Source organism: Raphanus sativus, chromosome 1 (genome assembly GCF_000801105.2).
Source record: "Raphanus sativus cultivar WK10039 chromosome 1, ASM80110v3, whole genome shotgun sequence".
Lineage (NCBI taxonomy): Eukaryota > Viridiplantae > Streptophyta > Magnoliopsida > Brassicales > Brassicaceae > Raphanus > Raphanus sativus.
The window spans coordinates 1016828-1041156 of record NC_079511.1 but is presented as its reverse complement, the minus strand read 5'-3'; the positions used below and the strand labels follow the sequence as shown (position 1 = coordinate 1041156).

Below are 24329 nucleotides of genomic sequence, written 5' to 3'. Positions count from 1 at the left end.
TCATGATTATAATTTTTTTATAATTTACTTGCAAAATAAGTCAATTTTAAAAATTTAACGAATTTTTACAGCACTCAGTTGTTTATTTTTTTACTTAGTGCGAATTTACAGTGTTTTCTCTCATTACGAGTTCTATATTCTTTTCTTATGCTACACGAATTCTAGACAATTAATCCATAATTTTTTTGTCAAATGACTTCAATAGATAGTTTTCTTAGATTCGACTAGTTTCTTTTAAAAAAATGAAAGTGTATTTCATCTTTTCTAAGGCGTTTTATTTTGAATTTGAATTCACATATGGTAAATGGTAACTGTTTTTTTGAAGGCTAAATGGTAAATTGTAACTGTTATTATGTAATTATTATATTCAAATTCTATAACTTTGAACTTCAAATCTAATATCTTTAAAATGTCATATACGAGATCTGTCAAGATTGAAAAATATATGAAAGTATACATACGGTCATATATATTTAGGCGATTGTGTATTATTGAAATGCGAAGTAAAGAAGGCAAGAGAAATTAGTCAGAAGAGTGGTTGGGTAAACTGAGGATGACCTGTTAGGAAACAAAATATTTGCAATTTAATTTTGCATCACTTTTTAGGTATCCTACCAACTTCATTAATTGTAAACATTGAATTTTTGATAATTGTATGCGACATTTGATTTTTTCACAGTATACAAAATATTCCACATTTTTCATATCCATGTACTTTCTCATGTTTAAGAGGTTTTGGATACAACGGTTTGAGTTAAAAAAAAATGAATAATCTACTAATCTACTGTCTAGATTCTCTCACGAGGATGATCTTGCCATCTCTGTCCGCAAATACCATCTCCAAACAAGCTCAAAACATGTTGTACTTCCAATCCAAAAATATACATTTGACGCAGTGTTAATCTCTATGCCCACAGGTTTATAATGAAACGATCCATACTCTAAAAGAATTCAAACCCTTATAGACATGATAAACTAAATAGGATGTATGAATTAATCTACATTGACAATATTAATGTCCTCGTTCAAGCAAGGCTTTTGAATTGATGACTGTCAAACCTTTATTTTACGGGAAACGAATCTTAAACTATTATTTTTACTTTTTAATTAATTATGTTTTGCATGTACTACAATAAGTGAATTAGGTTCAAGCTATTTGGAAGTTTCCGGGGAGTCGTTTACAGCAGAAGGCATGTTGTTGTTTCTACATGGCGTGGGTATTCTTTTCGCCAGTAAGATTATTATATTCTCCAATTTGATTCGTCTATCAATGCTATATAAGCCATAAATTTATGTTCTAAGTAGCATTTTTAGGCTTTAAGTCGTTAACAGTGAATTAAATTATTTATATAACAATAAAGCATACTATATACTTCGTCATTAATGACAAACGGAAGACGATGCTTTGCTTGCTCAGTTGCTCAGGATCTGGACGTTCTTCTCTCGTTTACTCTCGTCTCAATTGCGTCATTGATATTCCAATATGAAATATTTACTTATGTAGTTAGAGACTTACAGTCCATATTAGCATATATAAAATATTCGATCATAATCGCTTAGTTCATGCATCAAAATGGCCACTTAATTAACACAATGTTTTACCATTTTTTATCTCAAGAAACCATACCCTTAACTAATACCAAAAATTTATTGGCTATATAAGGAAAAATCCAATCAGAATGCTTCAACCAATCAAAATATTCTGGTTCAGATTTTTTTCCCAATATTTATGTTATTCAAGTCATAAATCCGTTTCTTATATATTATCTGTAAATTTTTGCCCCCAAAAAATTATCTGTAAAATTTATTTCAATAGAGAATAGTAGAATACAGGTCTGGCTAGTGGCTCCTACTTCATATATGTAGCATTGTAATTAGGAACGTAATAAATATAAAGGGCAGTGTCAAGTTTTGAGGCATGTTTGTCTTGTAGCTTTACACCATCTACGTAATTCTATAATGGCATCTATTTTTTTTGTTTTAGATATTATTATATTTTTAATTTTAAAGTTCAAGAATAATTAAATTGTAGTTATTCAATGCATGCACTAGTTCATTAGGTCGAGCAGAACAAAGTTCACATTTAGAAAAATAAGGACTGACCCTAGTTCTCGACTGTGCAGTTTTGCTGATAAATAACATTTCGGTTTTATATCTTTTATTTTACTAGTTAAAATTTGTGTGTCTATTTTCTTTCATCAAATTGGTCCTTTATCAAAGAACTAACGACCGTTGAAGGTTTAAACTTTAGAATTTACGTTAAAGAAAATTTTAATGAACAAAACACATGTACGTTTTTCTGTTCTTCTATGTTTGATGTGAATATATAAGAGAAAAATTAGGAAAAGAATTACGGGAACTTATAAAAGAAAAATTTAGCTTTCAAGAAAAAAAATTGGGAAAGAAAAACAATAATATACTATCAAAAACTTATATACTTGCATATAGACTCGCCATGTATACTCACATCACGGGAAATTGTATTTTGATTTGACTTTTCCATGCTTCTTATTAATTTGACTGGACCGGTTTGACCAACAGTTGTTTTACACAAAGTTTGTATTTCCGTATATACTTTGTGGTACAATACAAAAAGTTTCTCGCCCGGATAGCATATAAATTAAATTTATTAACTGCAACTTCATGATTATCGACTTAACGCCAATGACTCAGTGTCAATATTTTAAATATAGGGGGATAATTCCATATATTATTACGTTAATTCAAGTAGGCAAGCCTCATGACTTAATTCTTTTTTCTTTTTTTTGGAACACAGCTTCATGACCTAATTCATACTCACAAAGTTTATATAGAAAAAAAACGAATTCTGGGGTGCGATTCTTTTAGCAAGGAGTTGAGTACAGAAAGAAATAAAAAGGTCTATAAAATTAAAACATAACTAGAGGAAATCATGTATCTCAGATTATCAAAGGCCAATATTTTTATCGTCTTTGATCACATTAACAGTTTGTAAATCAGTCAGATATGTGTTGTTGTTTCAACCAATAAGGCGGAAGTCAGATATGTGTTTGCCGAATGTTAAATAAACAAACTGATATAAGAGGACTAATGTATTGGTCAACAACTAAATAAAATGCTAGAAGTTCAGAAGTGATAAGTCCATTACACAAGAGTTGATGAGATCACGTTGGAACAATCAGAAACACTAGCTGAGTCGAACACTCGAGGACGACATCTATTATATCTATATTTATAAACCAAACCACAGTTTCAACCAAATGCTTCGTTTCATTATTAAAATCGTTGTTTATTGACTGAACTAGCTCTTTATAAGAAAGTTCGTAGCAAATTAAGCATATTATACTATACATACGGAGTAGGATACAATTAAAGCCGGAGAAGATAATTCAGCTAATCGTTCAACACGCGAAGTATAGTGTTATTTATTCTAGTTAAGTGGAACAATTCATAGGATGATGATGATCGTTAAATTTATTTGAAGATAAGTGTACTTTAGTTATATACTACCAATATATTATAACTCTTATATATAAGACAGCTTAGAGAGGCTGGTTAAATTACATTAAATAGCGACCACTTGTTAATATACAAAATTTATTTTCTTATGATTTAGCGTTGCATATCGAAGGTTCGCCGAAACATGCGACTTTTTTTTAGGCCTCGGCATTCGGGGTAATCGGATTTTGGTTTTATTCGATCGGATTTCGGTTTTTCAGATTTATCAAAACCAGTCTCATTCGGATTATTTGAAAATTCGTTTCGCGAGCAGTTCAGATTCTATCGGGTTCAGATCGGTCTTAGTAAATCTTCAAAGAACCGGTACAAACCCAATACACTTTCGGATTCATATCGCAATTGATAATTCGGTTATAAAATATCTAATTTATACCTACTTTATAACCAAAACATAAATAAATTTAGTTTTTATCGGATTTCAAATACCTAAAAAGTATAACATAAGTAAATCGATTTTATAATAAGAAAGACACATCATCCATGATCCTTCAAAACCAGACGAAAAAAACATATTTATTGATGAAAAAGAAAACTAAATAAATAAAAGCATAAAGTGAAAATCAAGTTCTCATAAAATTAGAAATATTGTTTAATGAAAATAAAATCTAAATCTAAATATTTTAAAATTTAACATTTAACCATCAACCTTCATGTAATAGAACCATCAACTTTAATGTAATAGATAAATAATATTGATGTTCAATATATCTTAATGTATTTTGAACACATATTAAGAATTGAGAACATATTTGATACAAGATTTTTTGAGGTTTTGAATGTTTTGGGTTCTATTGGATATCCATTTAAATTTAGGTTCGGTTTGGATAATACTCATAATCCAAGATACCATAAAAGAAGATCCATTCAGTATTTATGCTGGGTTCGGATTGGTTCGAATTCATTTTTACCTGATCAGAACTGGTACGAATTTGTAGATTCAATTTATTTATCCAGTCCTACTTTTTTAACGCTTGGAATTCATAATGTTCTTATAACACAAAGCCAAACTGGCTAGTAACAAAAATTTACAAAAATATAAAATGTCAGTAGGCATCATAAGTTAATCCCATACAAATGTGAAAAATGTTAATCCAAGGATCCGAAGAGAGTAGTGAGATTGTCATTGTGAAACACCAAGTAAGAATAACGGAGTTACTTTTCAACATCTCTTGTGGTGAGTTCGCATACGACTCAGACGGTAACCGACCCTGAAGGACAGTTGCTTGCTACGTAGGACTGATGCCCATAGCAAACCAACATACATCTTCATGCCAACAAAATTTACAAGGAATTTCTCACTAATTCAGCGCGAAACAAACCAAATGGCGGACGTAAAACTGAAACGAGTTTAAGTTTTGACTTTAGAGCCGAGACTACCGTCCTCCTGCGTTGGTTAATAAAATTAAAAACATTGCTCATCAAACCGTATATACGCATGAAACATATGAATTATAAATTTGTTTCATATAATACACATACATTAATACATTAATATGTTCCCTTAATCAATAAAAGATGAGCGAATATACTTCGCTCTTTAGACTTTGCATACATATCATATTCTTCAGGTTTTATTAGAATACGCGATTGTTATTTAATTCCCAATAATTTTTGAAGCATTCGTGCATTGACCAGACCGAGCCTTATGCTATCATACGCCTCGGGCGTAAGTTAACGACGAGAGGACAAGCCATCTCGCACGACAGCCTCAAAACTTCTGAAAGGTCAGGAGGGTTAGCGTTGACACTAGGAAGCCACTCAAACTCATGCAAGAGTGTAGCAACCCAAAACGAAACCGTCGCAAGCCCCAAATTCTTTCCTGGGCAAACTCTCTTACCCGAACCGAAGGGTGCCAGCCTCAGATCCGACCCGAGAACAGAGAACTCAGCTTCACCCTCTTTAGCCACGAACCTCTCGGGCTTAAACTCCAAAGGATTTTCCCACACGTGGGGATCACGTGCTATAGCCCACATGTTCACCATCGCGGTGGTCCCAGCAGGCACGTGATACCCGTCTACGGTGGTGTCTGTTATCGAGAGACGAGCCCAAGAGAGAAGTGGGCCTGGTGGATGCAGCCTCAACACTTCTTTGATCATAGCAGTTAGATACGTGAGGGATGGAAGGTCAGACTCATCGACGGCTCTGGATCTGCCAACGACTCGGTCAAGCTCATCATGGACCGTTGACTGAACTTTAGGATGCAACACAATCCTCGCTAGCACCCACTCGATCAAAACAGCCACTGTATCCGTCCCCCTAAATATCATTTCCTGACGGCACCAAAAATTTGAAATGTTGATATTCTACATATAATAAGAACTAAATAATGAAAAGAAAGAAGTAGATGATGTTAGCGTACCCAAAGAACAGCGACCATATCGGATTCTGACAATTTTTCGGAACCATGAAGAGAATGTAACACGTCGAGAAAATTGCACGTAGAGGCACGTTGTTCATGAATGATTCGGCTCAATAACTGGCTTACTTTCGGTACAAGCTGTGAGCATCTGAACCGGACTTGTTGGAAATCTAGACCGGCTAACCAAGGAAGATGGTCGGTCCAGTTCAGTGTACCGAGAAGATCATACCCCTCTTCGACTAAACCCTTCAAGCATTCCGACTCAACGTTGTTACTAGACTCCAGTTCATACTGTTTCCCGAAAACTAAACCCATCATGTTAGACAGCGACGCTGTTTTGAGCAAATCACGTACTCCAAACGCGGTTTCAGCGTTACGTGCAAATACGTTCACCATCTGAGTTGCGATCACTTGTCTCTGCTCCTCCGAGCGTTTGATTTGTTTTGGGTTAAAGAGATGGTTCGAACCTAGCCTACGTAGGGTACGCCAGTAAGCACCATTTGGAGCAAATCCCATGGCTCGGTTAAACATCAAACCATAAGCGGTTTCGTCAACAGGTCGGTCTGCAAACACCGAGCTGTTCAGTATTTCCTTTGCCACGTCAGGATGACACGTCACCACCACTTTAGTATCACCGAGGCTGAACGCCATGAGCCGCTTGGCGTTTCTCATCGCAGCCACTGCGGCTATGCGCTGATGAGCAACGCGGCTTGACATTAGGCTCATACTTCCCACGAGTGGAAACCCTCTCGGACCGGGAATGAGATTCTTGTTTTTTTGGTTGCAGCCGGAAGTAAACCGGCGAGTGAAAAAGTATCTTCCCCAAGCCGGTCCACCAGGTGTAGACCAAAATACGATGGTTAAGGTAAACCAAGTGATGGCTACGGCGATGAGAAGAGAAACAAAATGTTCTTGGATGAAAATATTGCATTTTGATGCAAGAGCAAAGACCCACAGATTTTCTATTTCGGTTCTCATACTCAAAGAAAACATTTTGAATAACTGTCTTTTTTTTCTTGTGATTTTTTTTCGTTTTCGGATTGTGATTTGAGTTTGGGTCTTTGTGAAGCTTTAAATAGACGTACGCACGAAATGTGAAGCTATTAGCGAATGCCAGATCATAATTGGTCTCATATTTAATTATTTATCATTTGAGAGGTTTTTTACATTTAAATATTTATTAGTTCAAAGTTATATGTAGGTGATCAAACGGGTATATGCTAATAAGCCAACATGTACTTGTGGTCATCTATATATATGCACGTCATGTTATGTTTGCTACACTCAAATGACTATATCCTCGATGGATTTCTAATCTAAATACATATTGAAAACTATACCTACAGCTGTCCCAATGTTTCATTTGTAAACAGTTTGTCTAATATTTTTTAAGAAAATTCTAACTAGTTTTAAATTGATTAATATTCTACTAATAATCATTAACTTTTCTAATGGAATGCATACGTAGACAATTTGCATATATAATACTATGTTTTAGAAACATATATATGATAATATGTAATGAAAGTGAGCATATATGCATCTTAATAAAGTAACTTGCATATCTAAACGTAGTGGTTAGAGGTTACTAACAAAAAGACAATATATGCTTTTAAAACAGTATTTAAAAAACTATATAAATAATATGTATCGTAATTACCAAAATTAATTTCAAAGATGCCATTTTCCGATGATTCTCCTTAATTACAACAAGTGGCGAATGTATGACTTTTACGACTTTTCTCCTGCAAATTGCTCTCCAATTGACTTTTTATATTCTCAAGTCAACTGCATTTCCTTTGAGTTATCTCTTTTATGCATAGAAAGTTATAATTTCTAACCTAAAAAAATTATAACACAGGTTTCTACCAGTAAATGATTCTGAATAAATTGTAAGATTTGTCAAAATTATAATATTTCTACCAATTAGCTTATTTCAGCTGATACTTATTACATACAATCATAATTGGAAGTACTAATTATATTTTTATCATGAGAATCTCTATCTTGCTTATAATTATTAAACTAATTAGTAACTTTACACATAACACAGAGTTATCAGCATAGAAATAAGTAAATGAGTGGTCACAAAGCACTCTGGTGGCGGATTAATCATATGCGCATTTATATACTGTTTATATCAATGTGCTGGTATATGTTAAAGACCATTTTTAGGTCATGGGCAAGAAAGCGAGTTTGTGATTGGAGCACTTCAGATTATTCGGTTGCATGAAAAATTTAAGAGAATCATATCTTATGTCGGATTTGGATTATATTCGAGATCTAAGTGACACTCACAGTTGATGTCATGAAAAATATTATGAAAATATATGCTTAGTGATCTTATTGTAAATTTTATCGATCTATATATAGTTTTCTCTATATGTAATACCAGTTTCTCGTAAATAATAACATATATGAGCTAAATAAAACCTAATAACGAAGAGCAGCTGTTGACAAAAAAAAAGAAAGAACAGTGAAGTAATTATGTGTGAAATATTTATAATTGAAAGGTTCGATTGTAATTTTTTAAATATTAATTGTTTTTAAAAAATATCGAGTACAGGATTTAGAAATTTAACTGACATTTAGTTGCATATATATATATAGACTTGCAACCAGAACACCATTAGAAAGCTTTTTACAATGTATTTTTATGTAATATTTGTCATTTGAACGTCAATAATTTCAAATGTTTGATTAAGGTATAAAAGACTTCATGTTCTTGCATATACAATAATGTTAAATATATATTATAAACGGTGTAGAAAAAAATATAATAAATATGAAATGGATAGTTTTGATGTTATGTTTTCTTCCTTGATATTAAGTTTAGAAAACTTATGTGTTCTATGTTGTTTACTTTCTAGTTTCTGCGAGGTAATGTTAACTTTGCCAGCTTATGACTCTGGAAGGAATATGTTTCTTGTCGGTTTACATGTGTAAGAATTGTTATCACTCATTTAATATGATCTTCAGATAACAAGAAAAAAAATTACTACATGGATAGTTTTTAGAAGGTATCTAATCAAGTACCACCAATTAACAAAGTATATGAAAAGCCCTTAAAACAGAGACATGGGTAAAATGATATTCAAAAAAGTACCACTATGTCTAGAGGTATCTGACCCATACTTGAGCCCATCACTCAAAATCAACACGAACACGAAGCTTGTTCATTCGTCTTACTAATCTCAAGATCCGAACCAGAGATGATCACATCGATTCTCGAACCGTCAAGTTTCGAGGTAGACACACACTCGCATACCAGAGCTTTTCTCGCCACGACAACGCGGCTGAAAATCTCCTCTAGCAGACGGAAAAAAGCCTCGTCGACGTTTCCGCCGCTTAGAGCCGAGACTTCCGAGAAGAATAGCCGATGAGTCTCCGCGAACTCGACGGCGTCTTCTGTCGGGACCGCGCGTTTATCGGCGGCAAGGTCAGCTTTGTTTCCGACGAGCATAATCACGGCGGAGTCGTCGGCGTGAGCACGTAAGTCCTCAACCCAACGTGCCACGTGGTCGAAGGAGACGCGTTTGGTTATGTCGTAAACCACCATTGCACCTAACGCGCCTCTGTAATAGGCGCTCGTCACCGCTCTGTATCTAAACGCAGTAAAACAACAAATAGTCACAAGACCAATCTAATTTATTTAAATATACGTATACTCTTATTAAGTAGATCGGAAATGAAATAAAACCAAATCAAAGCATATCTAAAATGTCGTGATCCAAGAAAAGTAAACTACTATATCTTAATATATGTAAACAATTTAATCTGGAAGCCAAACTGAGATTTAGCTTTGTAACATAATGTGTGTATCTAGCTTAGATATTACCTTTCTTGACCGGCGGTATCCCAGATCTGAGCTTTAACGAGTTTGCCTTGAAGAGTGATCGTACGTGTCTGAAACTCGACGCCAATGGTGGACTTTGAATCATAACAGAACTCGTTCTGTGTGAAACGTGAAAGGAGCTGCGTTTTACCGACAGCAGAGTCACCAATCACCACCACCTTGAACACGTAGTCGATCTTTTCAGGCAATGACGGTTTACTTGCGTGTTTATTCTCCGGCATCTCTCCGCTCATCTCTTCGTTCATTATTGAGGAATTGGCTTCGATGAAGAGGAAAAACTCAGTGAAGTCCTTCTGTTTTGAGTAAAAGTGGAGAGTCTGTGAAACAGAGAAAGTGGGAAGAAAAACGGTTCGAGCCAGTCTTGTTTTGTGAAGACAGCAACGATGCTCTGTTCATTTCTTTTAATGAACATTTTAATATCTTTAAATGAATATACAATGTTAATATAGCTGTGAGCATGAACCGACATAATTAAAAGGAAAAATCTTTACTAGTACTATTATTTTGCTAAAACAATTGATTGATTCAACATGAAACCCACATTTTGTCTGGAGAGACCAACTAAAAGAGCTCTTATGATCCATCAATTGTTGGTTGTTCTATACTCCTCCCTCATGTATCAATTTATTGCTTTTTTTTTTTCATTCTTGTTGCTTGATATTAATTTTATTGATTGTATAAGACAAAAATCAATTGATCGATTGTTTGTTGTGTTAAAAAGAATAAAATATCTATTTTATTCTCATTGTAAATTTCACAAATTTGAAGATTATATATATAAATTAGACGTCTGGTTTATTTGAAAAATTGATGTCATAGACCTTACAGACATATTAATTAAATTTAAATGTATTCTTTTTATTTATTGGTTTTAATTTTTTATACTTCAGTAAAGTTATACCACTCTTTAGATTTTTATTTTAAAACCAATTTATTTATTAAATTTTAAAACATTAACTTTTCCAATTAAGAAAAAAAATTAAAGAAATAAGTGTTTTCTTTTTACCAAAGAGATCAAGTAGATAAAATTAGAGAGCCTACACAGGGCCCAATAAAGAGGAGAAGATGTGAAGATAATGGGCTAAAAAGCAATTAGGACACTTAAGGCCTCTTATAATGAGTGACCCAATTAATTAAAAAATAATAATTCCCCGGTAGATGCGAAAAAGCAGTCGTGTCTCTCTCTCTCTCTCAGGGGGGCACACCAGATTAAACCAAACCAGAAATCTGGAGAATCCTCCCTTCCTTCTTCCCCCGAAAAGAAAAGAGAGAGTTTTGCGAATCAGGCGAAAGTAGTAGAAGAAGAAGATAAAGAAACGAATAAGATCGGATCGGATCGGATCGGGATAGATGGCGAATCTGTATGTGAAAGCGGCACCACCGCCGGACATGAACAGGAACACGGAGTGGTTCATGTATCCAGGGGTGTGGACGACTTATATACTAATCCTCTTCTTCGGGTGGCTCGTTGTTCTCTCCCTCTCTGGCTGTTCCCCTGGAATGGCTTGGACTGTTGTTAATCTCGCTCACTTCGTTGTAACCTCCCTTTCTCCTCTTTCTTCTTCTTCTTCTTCTAGCAATAGGAGTATCCTTGAATTGTTTTGTTATTCGATTTTTTGCTGAGATCTGGGCTTTGAATCTGTTTTTTCGTGTCAGCAGTTTTTGAAGAAATTGATTGGTTTGGTTGAGATGATCAAGCTTTGAATTGCCCCTTGTGATTGCGAGTTTACCATTTTGGTTTGTCATTAGTTTTTTTTTTTTGTCATAAGCTTTGAATTAATGAATTGATCAGTTTGGTTATTAATAGCAACCTTGATTTGATCAGACTTATAATTTGATCTGTTTTGAAGTTAGTGATTGATCAGTTTCGGTAGCAGAACCTGAAAATTTGTAACTAGTTTCATTCAAATCTTATTCCCTTATCATCTAACTCTTAGGTTTATCAAGTGACATTTCAGAAATCTGAATAGCGGTTTTTATGGCCAGGTAACGTATCACTCCTTTCACTGGATGAAAGGAACTCCTTTTGCAGACGACCAAGGTGTCTACAATGCTCTCACCTGGTGGGAACAGATGGACAATGGTCAGCAACTTACCCGCAACCGCAAGTTCCTTACCGTTGTTCCTGTCGTCCTGTATGTCCCCTTCCTTACCAATTCTTTCTTGTTTTTTTTTCGTATCCAATCTGCATTTTCTTAGCGATTGGGAACTCTTTGTTACCTTAGGACTCAGATGACATAGGGTTTTATTGTTATTGGTTTCTTAATCAAATTGATAACTGTATGCATTTGTATATATTAAAAAAAAAAACAGGTACTTGATAGCATCACATACAACAGATTACAGACATCCATGGCTATTCCTCAACACACTCGCTGTGATGGTTCTAGTTGTGGCCAAGTTCCCTAACATGCACAAGGTACGCATCTTCGGGATCAACGGTGATAAGTAAGGCTTCTTTACCAAACCTCAGATCCATTTCTTTTATGGCAACAGAAAAAGTGGATATGAAGCAAAACATATTTGTATAAAATGTTGATATGAGTTGGTTTTGAGTTGTCGGATATTTTGTAAGTAACTTTGAAGCTTTGAATTTCTTCTCTCTTTTTTAAAAAAACATAGACACGAAATTGATAATTTCTAGTAAAATTAATTTGCGCATTTGTGTTAGTTACTGGACGTAAGACATAACATGGCCCTGAAACAATAGTTAGGTATGAGTTTGGCACACGTATATATGGAGGGTGCGACTGTGACATGGTGGGATCTAGAGAACGTGTGGCTAATAATGATATCTGATGACACGTGTCCAACTGAATTCTTCCGGTGATTGGATATAAAATGTCACGGTGCAATAGATTAACATTTTATCCAGTAAACCCACTCGTTTAATCGTATAAAGCATCGACAAACACAAATTTAATTTACAGTGATGCATTATTGTTAATGTCGTAAAAATGTTAGCATTCGTTGTTGTAAGCTGAACTTTAAAGCCGACAAACATAATTTTCTGTCGGAAGTTCCTCAGAATTTACATTTTATGTTGAATGATGGGTGATAGCAATTAGCAAGACTTGCGTGTTATTTTTTGATTAACATTATTTAAATCTGTCGCTAGGACAAAATCTCTTCTCATGTAGATAGATATTTGGAAATATTCTAAATATTTTATTATTGATTTATTAATTATTTAGATAATTATCTTTATGTTTTAGGGTTTTTATGGTTTTTTTATATATAGCCGTCTAGGCTTAACTTTGTATTCAGTTTATGAGTTTTGATTTGATTAATAAAAGTTAAGAGTTTTCTCTTTGTTGTTCCTTGTTTTCGGTAGATCATTGGTGATCTCTAGTTTAAGAAGACATTGATCTTAGGCATTCTTAGACTAAATAAGATCTTTGTGATTATCTTAGTTATCCGGGTATTCTTAGAATCAACGGATCTCTAGTTTTATCCTTTCAAGCTTCCGCTACATCAGGTGGTATCAGAGCCGGTGTTTTGGTTTCTTAATCAAAACTGGATTCTGGATTATGGATACTTTGTTCGTGGAAAGTGAGGTTATTATTTACAAAGAAATAATTGGTCCTGCCATCTATGATCGATATGATGAGGATATGATGACTGGCGAGCGTATTGATTTTGTATTCAGAAAAGATGCTTTCAAGTCAACAAACAAGCACGTGAGAAATCTTTTGGGTGTTGTTAAAGGTCAAATATCAAGGTTTGAAGATGATAATTGGTCTACACTTGGAACACCATATGGCGTTGAAGACTTGTTGGAATTTTTATACAAATTTGCTATGAAGTTCAAAAGGGGAAGGAGTCAATTGATTGTGCAACGTGCGGTAATTGTTTCTTGGCAAACAAAAGGGTTTTACACAGAGGATCAAGATATTCAATGGCTTGAAGGATTTTACATATGGAATAGAAGAACAAAGTTAATAGGAGACTACGGTTAAGATTCAGGGACGAATCTTCTCCAACCCGGAGAGAATGATGTAGATAGATATTTGGAAATATTCTAAATATTTTATTATTGATTTATTAATTATTTAGATAATTATCTTTATGTTTTAGGGTTTTTATGGTTTTCTTATATATAGCCGTCTAGGCTTAACTTTGTATTCAGTTTATGAGTTTTGATTTGATTAATAAAAGTTAAGAGTTTTCTCTTTGTTGTTCCTTGTTTTCGGTAGATCATTGGTGATCTCAACGAATTTAAGAAGACATTGATCTTAGGCATTCTTAGACTAAATAAGATCTTTGTGATTATCCTAGTTATCCGGGTATTCTTAGAATCAACGGATCTCTAGTTTTATCCTTTAAAGCTTCCGCTACATCATCTTCAGCAGCGGATGGATAGATAGGGGGATGATAGTGATTGACTTTATCAATCAGTGATGAACCAGACTTGCTTGGATCTCACAAACAATTCTAATCCAGAAATCAATAGAACCAGATGAATTTCTCAAATGAATCTACAGACATGAACAAATCAAAGATACATTTCTTTAAAAAGAAAACAATATTTCTGATTAATACTTAGATAAAACTGTGCCTTACAAATGAGGATACCAATGAGCTTATATACTGCTCTTGAAAGGAAGAAATAAACAGAAACTTTCATAAATAAAAAACCTAGCCGTTTGAAGTCTTTAAAGGGATTTGGTTTGATGAAGGGGACTGCTTGAATCTTGATAGTTTAGGCATGTAATGGTGAAGTCTTGAGTGCTTCTGGTCATGCAATAAATTTTCCTGACTCCAAAGAATAAGCAAAAGAGCAGTTGAAGATTGATGACAGAATATGTACTTGGCTCCTCCAAATAAGGTAAGTTGGTCCAGATGATACTCAAGTTATCCTCTGCGTTTTTGGTGATACATTAAGGCCTTCTAGCTTCTTTGGTTTGTGGGAAATCAATCCAGGTTGTCAAATTCTGGTTTGAATTGAGTAAACCAATTTCTGATCAAACTTGCCATAAATAGCTCCAGTTCATCTTCTGGGTATTTGATTAGGATCCACCTGATCCGGTGTGGCATGGTGTTCCATAATGTAGTGTAGAGTGCTTCTAGAAGTAGCACAAATTCGCCTGGCTGCCAATAATGAGTTTGACATAACATAAGCTCACGATCTTCCAAATAAGGCAAGTCGGACTATTTTTGATTTAAAAATGACATATCTTCTAAACCATTAATCCTTTTGTTGTGAAACCAATTCACCGCGTGCTCTTGTTGAGCGTAGAATCTAGAAAAACCGGTTTCATGAATAAACTCCTTCAGATTTGTAAGATATGGCGTTTTTATTGCACATATGTCCTGGTTACCTTCCTTAAATCTTCTCAGTTTCATGTTTTCCAATAATTTGCTTCTAGTTCCTTTCTCCTTTTCTTTTCTGATGATAGCTTGATGTCCTCATCACAATCTCAAGTATAGCAAGCGATAGGAAAAGAAAAAAGAAAGAAAAGAGTTTGGTTTTGATTCATAAGTCGGAAGATGTGTCTTCCAACTTTTAGGGGGATTGATCTAATCAATGGGAGCAGCTGAAGCAAGAACACTGTGCCAAAAAAACATCAGTAAGTCGTTGCTTTGCTGTTCATGAAGATTCTAAAATGGCTCCCACTCCCAGGTTAGCTTGCTGTCATCAACAACGTTCTTCTTCCGGAAACACTGAAAAAGCAGCTTTTCTTCTTGAGGTTTTGGAGATTCCTCTTGTGATACCAACTGGTGGCTCAACTCAAGGAAACATCTGGATTTAACGAGGTGATTGCAAACACTTTCTTTGAAGATGATACCAAATTTAATTAACTGCATGAATTCGTTGGCTTGATTGGGATAAGAGAACAAGCAGAGGCAGACTATAGTTTTATTAGCAAGAAAGATACAACAACACCGTGGTGGAGAAGCACTACGGATAAAGATGAATTAGCTCTCTCGGTGGCGACTAGATCCCTTGACTATAATATTCAAAACTGTGATCTTCCTCCTCCCCAGAAGCTCCACAAGAGTATTCACTGCACCAGTGGCGAAAAAGGGTTTAAAACACCCGTGAAATTGCCGTGTAAACAAGGTGCTTGGAGCGATCAGTTTGAGAGTTCTTTGAGTCACAGCAGTAGTACAGAGAGCAAGAACACGAGTCCAAAGTCTTCTCCTATGTGTGATGGTCTAAGAAACGCTCAGCTCTTAGAAGCACTGAGGCATCCTCAAACCAGAGCAAGAGAAGCAGAGAAGCCTGCGCTGAAAAGGAACGTGTGATGTCAATCTTTTTGAGACATGCGAGTCACTTGGTCTCATTGGTGGTGCTGGTCTGTTCTTAGGGTGGACCGTTGGATGGTTTTTTCACTTCTAGAATAATCTTCAAAATTTATTTTGCTTTCACTTCTAGAATAATCTACAAGAGTCTTAGAACTTTCACTTTAGCCTCTAAAATTGTGTGTTTGTCTTCACGTATATATGTATGATATTTCATCTATTGAAGTTAATTTGGTTAGAATTTCCTCTCTTCTATACAAAACTTAGAAGAAAAGAAATTCAAACATGGAAATGCATCAAAAGCTTGAGAATGTTGGAACATTTTCATATTTCTAACCATTTTTCAGATCCGGTTTATAGAATAGGGCCTATTTTTGACCCAATTTACTAATTAGTATCCATATTTGAATATTTGATCCGTGCTGCAAACATTGTTTAGACCTTTTTTGTTTTTTGTTTTTGTTTTTGACAACAAATAATTCACCCATTTTGATGAATATCATTTTGATGAATAAGTGTTGTATACAAATGTTTTTGAATGAATTTCCTGCAACAAAGATGTTTTATTGATCATTGCGTAGTACAACGGTTCAGAACACTAAACAACATATACAGAAACCAATATTCGATTTTCTTGGACGCCATATGTATACCGTCTATAGTGTTGTTAAATTCAAGTCCAACAAATCCTTGTCTGAAACAATAAATTCGAGTATGGTTTTAGACGTAATTATTCAACACTGTGTTGTATCAAATATCCTAATATGTGGTGCAAAATCGTATTCTGACGATGCAAGGACAACTACTAATAATTTCAATACCACGGCACTCACCCAGACAGCTAGTCTTTGTTCCATGCGGGTACCATTTCCGCGTTCTCGTCTTGTCGTGTGTCGTCCTACATGAACATTATACTATTACAGTACTACAACATAATATGCACATGTCAAAACGTTAACTACTTTGTATTATATAATATTAAGGGTTAGTCCGCCCTACGGACGGTAAGTTTACACTAAAACTATTTTATATTAAAAATGTTTTAGTTTTATAAAATATTTAGAATTTACTTTATATTGAAAATAAATATAGTCTGTTTTTATTCTAAAATCAAATTGTAAATTTTATTAAATTTGCTGGTTTGAGCTGACATTTTTACAAAAAAGACCACTAACATTTTTTTGTTAGAGAGCACAAAAGTATTAAATTAAAAATTATGGCAAATGTAATTATTTATATTCCTATTTGATTTCTATTTCAGTTTGACACTGAAGAAAATCTAAAGTAAGAATCACCACTAACTTGAGACATTTGTATAAGTTTAAAAATTGAAGCAAGCATGATAGCTTTTGAGATTTGTATTGTTTTTTAAAGGTGAGGAGTTTTTTGTTGTTGTATTCGACCTCCCCGTGCAACCGTCCTAATTTGAATTGGTAAAGCTCTCTTTGCTTTAGCATCATTATCTTGTGATGAGTTGAGAGCATGTTGTAAATAATTGAACGAAATCAGGTGGCGGATAATAGTTGGTTGGTAGCTTTTACCTCTCTACTTATTTTTTTTTGTATTTGGGCTAATTTGATACGATATTTTTCAAGAAGTTGCACCTCCAGAACATGTGGTACATCATTCTCCTCACTCCTCAGTTAGCAAAAGAACAACTTCCACAGGCTGGACTACCAGATGAAGCTAGGCTTGCAATTTAAGAATGAGGGAATGAGTGTGACACAGAGTTTTGGGGGGTCTCTGCACAAAAAAAATAGTTGAAGTTGTGTGAAGTCCACTTGCTTAGGTTCTGATTTGAAACTTTTTGAGGTCTCTGAAATGCTTCTTAGCTTGCCTTGCAACCTTCCCCAAATTTTCTGCCAAACACGATATGCAAAATCTAAATCTCAAGATTGGTGTTGAGACGTATATTAAGACGAACTGAGCATTGTAAACAGATTATTTTACTCTAGCTGGTTTTTACTATTGAATAGGTGTGGTTGAAACTGGAAAGATACCACTCCTGTTACCATGGTCGTTCTCTCCCAGAGTATGCAACTGCAACTTTTCGCAAAAACATATGAAAGTCTGACCCAACTCGGTTAGTTATGGTTTAGCATATATATTTGAGGGCTACCTTGTGCACGGTTCAGCAAATGGGATGGGCCCGCTGAGTTCTTGAAGCTGTGTTTCTCTCTGCGTAGTTCCATTCTTTCAGAACGAACTGCGGGTTGTTGTCTTTGTCCATAACTGTTGTTCTTCACCATCCCATGCGAGAAGATGGGAATTATATAATTCCAAACTTGCCAATGGTTGCTAAGAGAGGTTTTGATGACTACTATTGTTCCATAGTCTTCGTTTTCTCATCTTTATATATCTATGACAATAAATGACAGAGAGGGAAGAGAGGTGGTCGGAGCGTAATAATAGAATTAAAGATCGATTTGATTAGTATTGAAAAAAACGTTACAGAAAGAACAGAACATACGAAGAGGAAGGAGGCGACTACGTCGATGCAGAGTAGAAGACCAGAAAACCCTTACCACAGAGGCCAATAATAATAAATGGTCCAATGGCCCACTTAAAAGATACATAAAACTCCCACATCGTGTCGTTTTGTTAGTCAGGAAAAAAACATATGAATTGAAAGAGCGTAGAGGGTCGCCAGCGTTAAAGAAAGAAGAATGAAGGAAATATAAGATAGACACATGGCGCGAAAAAGAAGAGGATGTGCTGACGTGGCTGACTGTGGAGAATTTATTGTAAACTTTATATATATAGATAATTACTAGTTTATAAGATTAAGTCGAGCTTACAGAAAGTTTCCGAAGCTTCTGAGTCGTTGAGAAGGTAAAGACCAATGAAGTTTCTGAGTCGTAGTGAAGATAAAAGACCAATGAAGCTTGAAGAGGGTACAGCCGTCCTTTTAATTTTCCTCGTATTTAATGCTCAAATCTTCCGTTTGGTCATTCAGTTTTTTTTTTTCCTTTTGTCGCCTACCGATTATGTATTTGCTGGTTGAGTGAAACTAATCACTACATGAAAAACCCTAATGAAAAGCGAAAAGAGATATTAGAAGAAGAAAATTATTTTGTTAAAAAATAGTGACTGTTATTGAATTAAATAAATAATAAGTTGCCAATCGTAACGGATGCAATTGAAATCATAAGTTGTCGGTCGTAACGCTTCAGCACTCTCATCAGTCCTCGTCATTAAGCTCCTGCTTCAAGAATCCATCTTTCTAATTTGGATACAACATAATGCTCGCATCTTATCTACGACTTCATCTCATCCTCTAACCATTAGGCAGGGCATCGATCGAATACTCCGAGATCACCTCCACCTCCTAACCATAGCTCACCACAGAATTCAAATACTCTGTCACTCCTTAAATTGTATTTTGCTTGTTTTAGCGTTTCTATATGAATATCTCTCTTGCATTCTCTACTCTTGAATTTTCTAAAATAGTGTAAAACTTAATATCCACATACAAAAATAATATATGGACGAAAATGATAGAGTTTTGTATTTTTATATGATTAAAATATGTAATTTTTTTTTACAAAAAATGTAAATCTGCTGTATATACCCAAATATATATAGTTCCAACCACGCACCACGATAAATCAATATCGAATCCAATGCTTCATTTATGTAGTTCCGTTCCTTTTTTATGAAATAACAAAACAAATAAATACGATAGATTTCAGTTGTAACTAAAACTGATAATTTTGATATAAAGTATGGATAATGGTCTGAAAACTATTACATGCAGTGACAAAACTGTATGCCAGATTGGAAACTATGCTAGGTATAGCGAATTTCTTTTCCTCGCATATACTATTTCATTTTATGGTTCATTGTTTTTTCGTAAAACTATTCAAGCTCTAAATTTTCAAAAAATAAAAACGTTTTCTCAAAAGAAAAAAAAATCAAAAATACTTCAGTTTAGAATCGTTTGTTTATCCAGAATAAAACCCTAAACCTTTAGTCCTTCAGTTACAACCAATATTATCATTACTCATGCAAGCAATTTTATGCAATCAAAACTGTATATAATAACATACATATACGTCCAGATCATCGCACAAACTACAAACCTAAGAGCATGTGCAACGGTGGACTCGTGGTTAGAGTCCTTAGGATTAATAAAGTAATTTTTTATTTTTTTTAAATAGTTAAGGATTCTTATAACAAAAGTGTGTGCAATGGTGTTACTTAATTAGGAGTTCTTAAGTGTTGATGATACAAAAGAAGCTAATTAGTTCACTCTTGATATGTCTATATATTCCTAACTATTGCACACACACTTGCCATTACAACAGAAGCTAATTAGTTCTAACAAAATCAAAAGAGAAAGCTTCCAAAATCAAGAGTACTCACATTCTTCATCTGCAGTTGCGTCTCTGTAACTTAATCATTTATCAGCTGCTCCGGGGATGGTTTCTTGCTTCGCGGTAGCTGTGGAAGGTGCTGCTTTCTCTTTGTGATCTTCCAAATCGCCTGACCAGCTACCGTTGTTAGAGACAGAATCACAGTCGGCTCCGGTTGAATCCGAGTCATCAATGTTTCTGAAACGGCCATTGTTGTGAAGCGATGAGGGACTGGTTGACTCAACGGTCTCCAAAAGAAGATTGTAAGCACCACCAGTAGTTTCACCTATGCTTGGTGCCTTGTGTGAATCATTCACAACCTTCTTGTCTCTTGGTGTAGTCTTGGATACGGTTGACATCTTCTCAAAAACAGAGTTATCCTGCATTTTTTCACACAAACGAGTAGTTAAATAACCATGAGAGCAATCTATTTGCAGCAACCGAGAGATCTATAGAAGATTGAGTCATCATGACGAAACCAATTGCGCAATAGGAAAGGGAGAAAGATTCAATACCATTTGGAAGGAGAGAGCATTCAGCTGCTTTGGTCTGTTCAGTGTCAAATTGAACAAAAAGAAAGATAGAGAGAGAGAGACTGGTCAAGGAGTCTCTCGTGTAACCAAGATGGTCAAGGAGTCTCTCGGATTGGCATCGTCTAAAGACTCTTCCTTTTCACTACTCTCTTCCGTAGCCGCAACGTTCTCAACAATCTCAACATCAATCACTTCTGTATAGCCCAAAGGAGGCAAATTCTTCCTTTCGAAGCTGCTACGACTCTGTTTCGGCTGACATAGACCTTAGCTTCCAATAGCTCACTCAGCTTTGAACACAAAGAATCTCGTCGGGTCTTTAGAAACTTTAACAAAGTATTTTCTTCCTCTGTAACCAAACACACACAGAGGAAAATTTTATAAAATGAAAGGCGACGAGGTTCGTCGGGCGATTCGATGATGGAGAAGAAGACTCACCGGATCGGAGGCGACGAGGTGGCAATTCGATCGGAAACTCAAAAGCTTGGCGAGAACCCAGACGATCTTCATCTCCTTGACATGGACATCGAACTCTTTGTTCCTTTCATCAGCGACCAATACTTTCCCCACCAATGGCAACATGCCACCTGCACTAAGGATCGAGTCCTTCAAACCCCTATTTACGGACTGATCCATGATAATTTTGGCCCAAATATTGTTATTATATTTCAAAAATCCTAAGGATTTGGGCTATGGACTCCTCTTGAACCTCTGTTGCACATGGTCTAACAGGGTATATATTTATTAATCACATAAAACAATAAAAATATAGTTGCATTAAATCGATCTATCCAACACATTAACGATACAGCGCACACGTATAGCGAATACGACACAGTCGACAACTACACTCACAGACACGCCATAAACTGATACTGATACGAGTCACCGTCGACCACCCACGTGTCATCTTCTCCGGCAACGAAAATCTCCGGTGACCACCCACCTCCGGTCATAATAAGCTCGGGCAGCTCTATGCCTTCCCAGAAATCATCTCCGTCGTCGATATCTGCCACGTCATCTCCCGTTTTAGTGATCTTGACGGCGTTGGCAGCTTTGGCCGCCGCGACTTGGATATCTCTGGCCGTACATGTCGAAGGTCGAGGTAGATCATCGATTTCGTCGGGGAAATTAAGCTGAGCTTTTCTTCCTTTCAGACAAAGCGCGGCCACGTCGTAGGCTTTAGCTGCCATCTCCGGCACCGGAAAAGATCCGAGCCAAATCCGAGATTTTTTCCGGGGCTCTCTGATCTCGGACACCCACTTTCCCCATCGGCGTTTGCGAACTCCGTGGTACACTGGATGCCTCGTCGTCGAGAAGGTTTCTCTACCGCCTCGGCCGCAAGATTTAACGGCAGAAGCCGCGGCTGTTGGGTCGTTGTTCTTAAGTGCTGGTGGTTGTGGTGGAGATAGTTTCATTCTTTCTGTAACGCTAAAAGAGTTTGTTATGTGGTTAGTCACACACTGTTTTCAACATTTATAATCTCTTTCAATCCGATGTTCTGATTACACCAAAAGCGTTTACTCTTCTCAATAGGAATTTACATGAATGCCCTCCAGTTATTATAGTTCAATAATTAAAGACTTATTCTTGGATTCACCCCAATAGTATTTCAGTATTTGATATTTGATATCTTTTGAAAAAGGAAACATAATTGAATTTCTAAATTAGATTAAAATAAAAAAATATTAATTACATAAGAAATAGTAATAGTTACAAAAAATAAATAAATTAATATTATTAAGTATTCACTAAAATACTAAATCCTATACCTTAAATTCTAAAACTATACATAAATTCTAAACCCAAAATTTTTAGGTAAACCCTAAACCTTTTGATAAATCCTAAACCCTAAATCATAATATTAAAAACTAAATCATAAAAATACTAAACCCTAAATTCTAATCACTAAACCCTAAATCCATGGATAAACCCCGAACCCTTGGATAATTCATGAACCTGTAGGTTACGATTAATATATAATGTTTGAATTTATGATTTATCCAAGGGTTCGGGATTTACCCAAGGTTTAGGGTTTAGTGATTAGGATTTAGGGTTTAGTGTTATTGTGATTTAGTTTTTAATATTTGTGATTTAGGTTTAGGATTTATCAAAAGGCTTAGGTTTATCTAAAATTTGGGTTAGGATTTACCTAAAATTTTAGGGTTTAGGATTTAGGTATAGGGTTTAATATTTTACTAAAAGCTTAATAATATTAATTTATTTATTTTTTCTAACTATTACTATTTTTTATGTATTTATATTTGTATTTTTGAAATATAATATAGTTTGGAAATTAAATTTTGTTTCCTTTCTTAAAAGATATCAAATATCAAATACTCAAACACTATTGGTTGGTGAACCTTGAGGTTCACTCTAGGGGGTGAACCTAAGAATTACTCATAATTAAAACTTTTTCTTGGGTTCACCCTTAGGGTGAACCTTTAGGTTCACCAACCAATAGAAAGTTGTTATTTTAAATCTAGTATCTTTTAATTAAGGAAACAAAATAACTTGCCAAATTATATTATGCTTTTAAAAAAATAAAAAGATTAAATAAATAAAAATAACAATAGTTCTCAATAAAGATTATTTTAAAAAATATTTATTTATAAGATTTGGAGTTTAGTGTTTAAGATTTATAGTTTAGAATTTATCCAAATGTTTAGTGTTTTTCTAAGGGTTAGGTTTACCCAAGGGTTTAGGGTTTACCCAAGGTTTAGGGTTTAAGATTAGAGTTTAGAGTTTAGTGTTTTGTTGACACATGTTTAGTGTTTTTTCCAAGGGTTTATGGTTTACCCAAGGGTTTAGGGTGTATGATTAGAGTTTAGGGTTTAGTATTAGAGTTTAGGGTTTAGTATTAGAGTTTAGGGTTTAGTGTTTTGTTGACAACATTAATTTTTTTAATTCGTTTTTATATACTGTTTTTATTTATTTTTAAATTTTATTTTGAAAAATAATATAATTTAATAAATTATTTATTTTTTTAATTAAAAGATACTGAATCTAAAATAACAAGTTTCTATTAGTGGGTGAACCTTTAGGTTCATCCTAGGAAGTGAACCCAAGAATAACTCATAATTAAATCATCAAACCTTTTCCAAAAATACCGATGATTACTTAGTAGGATTATATGGTAAATTAGTCAAGAATTATAATTCAATTAATGAAACGTGAGAGCTAGTGTTGTCGATTATTGTGTTCGCATATATGCATATATGGGATCATGGCCTGCCATGGATTAATAATTAACTGAATCAAATTCAACCAGTAATAAATAGTTTTTCAAGTAGTAAACGTCATTACAAATATATCATAAGAACAACATTTATGATCATGGTTATTCATGTCTCTCCAGTGATAAAGATTTTTTTTATCGAATCCAATGATAAGTTATATGTCAAATTAAAACAAAAAGTTTATATGTCCTAATCATGTCTCCTAGCATTCGAGAGTGGTGGGAAAATGTTTTCAATAGCTTACGT

At 34.7% G+C, this 24329-nt stretch overlaps 4 protein-coding genes, 1 long non-coding RNA gene and 1 pseudogene across 5 annotated transcripts; 2 read left to right on the top strand and 4 right to left on the bottom strand.

Annotated features, from left to right (window-relative positions):
* Positions 1-4943: 4943 nt before the first annotated feature.
* Positions 4944-6915, bottom strand: LOC130507997 (cytochrome P450 78A6-like). Its single transcript, XM_057003031.1, has 2 exons — positions 5858-6915; positions 4944-5768 (listed from the first exon to the last, which is right to left on the bottom strand). Exons 1-2 carry the CDS (start codon positions 6848-6850, stop codon positions 5142-5144), a joined length of 1620 nt encoding a protein of 539 aa, XP_056859011.1. The 5' UTR covers positions 6851-6915; the 3' UTR covers positions 4944-5141.
* Positions 6916-8816: 1901 nt separating this feature from the next.
* On the bottom strand, positions 8817-10117 carry LOC108852997 (ras-related protein RABA3). Its single transcript, XM_018626465.2, has 2 exons — positions 9696-10117; positions 8817-9462 (listed from the first exon to the last, which is right to left on the bottom strand). The coding sequence occupies exons 1-2, from the start codon at positions 9956-9958 to the stop codon at positions 9012-9014; spliced, it is 714 nt and encodes a 237-aa protein (XP_018481967.1). The 5' UTR covers positions 9959-10117; the 3' UTR covers positions 8817-9011.
* A 946-nt stretch (positions 10118-11063) lies between these two features.
* On the top strand, positions 11064-12374 carry LOC108842152 (uncharacterized). Its single transcript, XM_057003024.1, has 3 exons — positions 11064-11254; positions 11705-11848; positions 12027-12374. The coding sequence occupies exons 1-3, from the start codon at positions 11064-11066 to the stop codon at positions 12163-12165; spliced, it is 474 nt and encodes a 157-aa protein (XP_056859004.1). The 3' UTR covers positions 12166-12374.
* A 2328-nt stretch (positions 12375-14702) lies between these two features.
* LOC108857735 (uncharacterized) lies at positions 14703-16120 on the top strand (annotated as a pseudogene).
* Positions 16121-20043: 3923 nt separating this feature from the next.
* LOC130496006 (uncharacterized) lies at positions 20044-21501 on the bottom strand. The gene is made up of 3 exons (XR_008935096.1): positions 21283-21501; positions 20830-21193; positions 20044-20694 (listed from the first exon to the last, which is right to left on the bottom strand). It is a non-coding gene; the product is annotated as an uncharacterized LOC130496006 (long non-coding RNA).
* A 102-nt stretch (positions 21502-21603) lies between these two features.
* Positions 21604-22306, bottom strand: LOC130495859 (ethylene-responsive transcription factor ERF023-like). Its single transcript, XM_056987513.1, has one exon. It carries the CDS (start codon positions 22260-22262, stop codon positions 21696-21698), a length of 567 nt encoding a protein of 188 aa, XP_056843493.1. The 5' UTR covers positions 22263-22306; the 3' UTR covers positions 21604-21695.
* Between the last annotated feature and the right edge of the window lie 2023 nt (positions 22307-24329).